Source organism: Penaeus monodon, chromosome 28 (genome assembly GCF_015228065.2).
Source record: "Penaeus monodon isolate SGIC_2016 chromosome 28, NSTDA_Pmon_1, whole genome shotgun sequence".
NCBI lineage: Eukaryota > Metazoa > Arthropoda > Malacostraca > Decapoda > Penaeidae > Penaeus > Penaeus monodon.
Window position 1 is genome coordinate 6,890,916 of NC_051413.1, and position 674 is coordinate 6,891,589.

Sequence of the window (674 nt, forward strand, 5' to 3'; positions counted from 1 at the left end):
ACTCTCTCTTGTCTCTAAATAAGATGTCATTAAAGATGTCAATTCTCAAATGTTAAACTCAGACACTGCCATGCTGCAACCAGTAGTACATCAACACACAACAAAAACTGCATGCATTCACAGCACTCTACACAGACACCAGTGTCTCCTCTGTGACAAAAATCAATCAACTGTTACCAATTCTATTTCAACTTCAAGAAATCTCTTACATTTCTTACTTAGCAGAGTCTTTCAGGCAATCCAAAACATGAATAACAATTATAATCACAATTAACAACCATACAGACACTTGGCATACAGTTACTTGAGGTCATGCTTCCCTTCCTTATTAATAAAAGCTGTTGGCTGAGAGTAAACCATAATTCTAGCCAATAAACAGCCTCTTCTACATTTCACAACCTCTGGCCAGGCATAACAAGACAAGGACAACTACTCTGTATCTCACTGGCCAATGTATGAAGCATCTACAAAGCTATGGCCACTGACTAAGGGGAGGGGAGGGCACAAGTGTTATGGGAGAAACTGACATGGATGCAACACACTACTTACGGGCATGTTATTCTCTTGGTCCGTGTTGTTGAAGTTATTAATTGAGTTGTCATTATTAGTGTTATCTGGAATAGGGCAGACACACAAAGACATTCAGAGGTCAACAAGGAGGCCTGACTACAGGG

The 674-nt window shown here is 40.1% G+C and overlaps 1 protein-coding gene across 1 annotated transcript in view; it reads right to left on the reverse strand.

Moving 5' to 3' along the window:
- The window catches only part of LOC119591029 (protein scribble homolog), a gene marked incomplete at its 5' end in the record, with an annotated part of 112,139 nt that overhangs the window by 5,106 nt on the left and 106,359 nt on the right, over positions 1-674 (reverse strand). Inside the window, 1 exon segment of the mRNA XM_037939758.1 lies at positions 550-614. Coding sequence (XP_037795686.1) covers positions 550-614 — 65 coding nt within the window.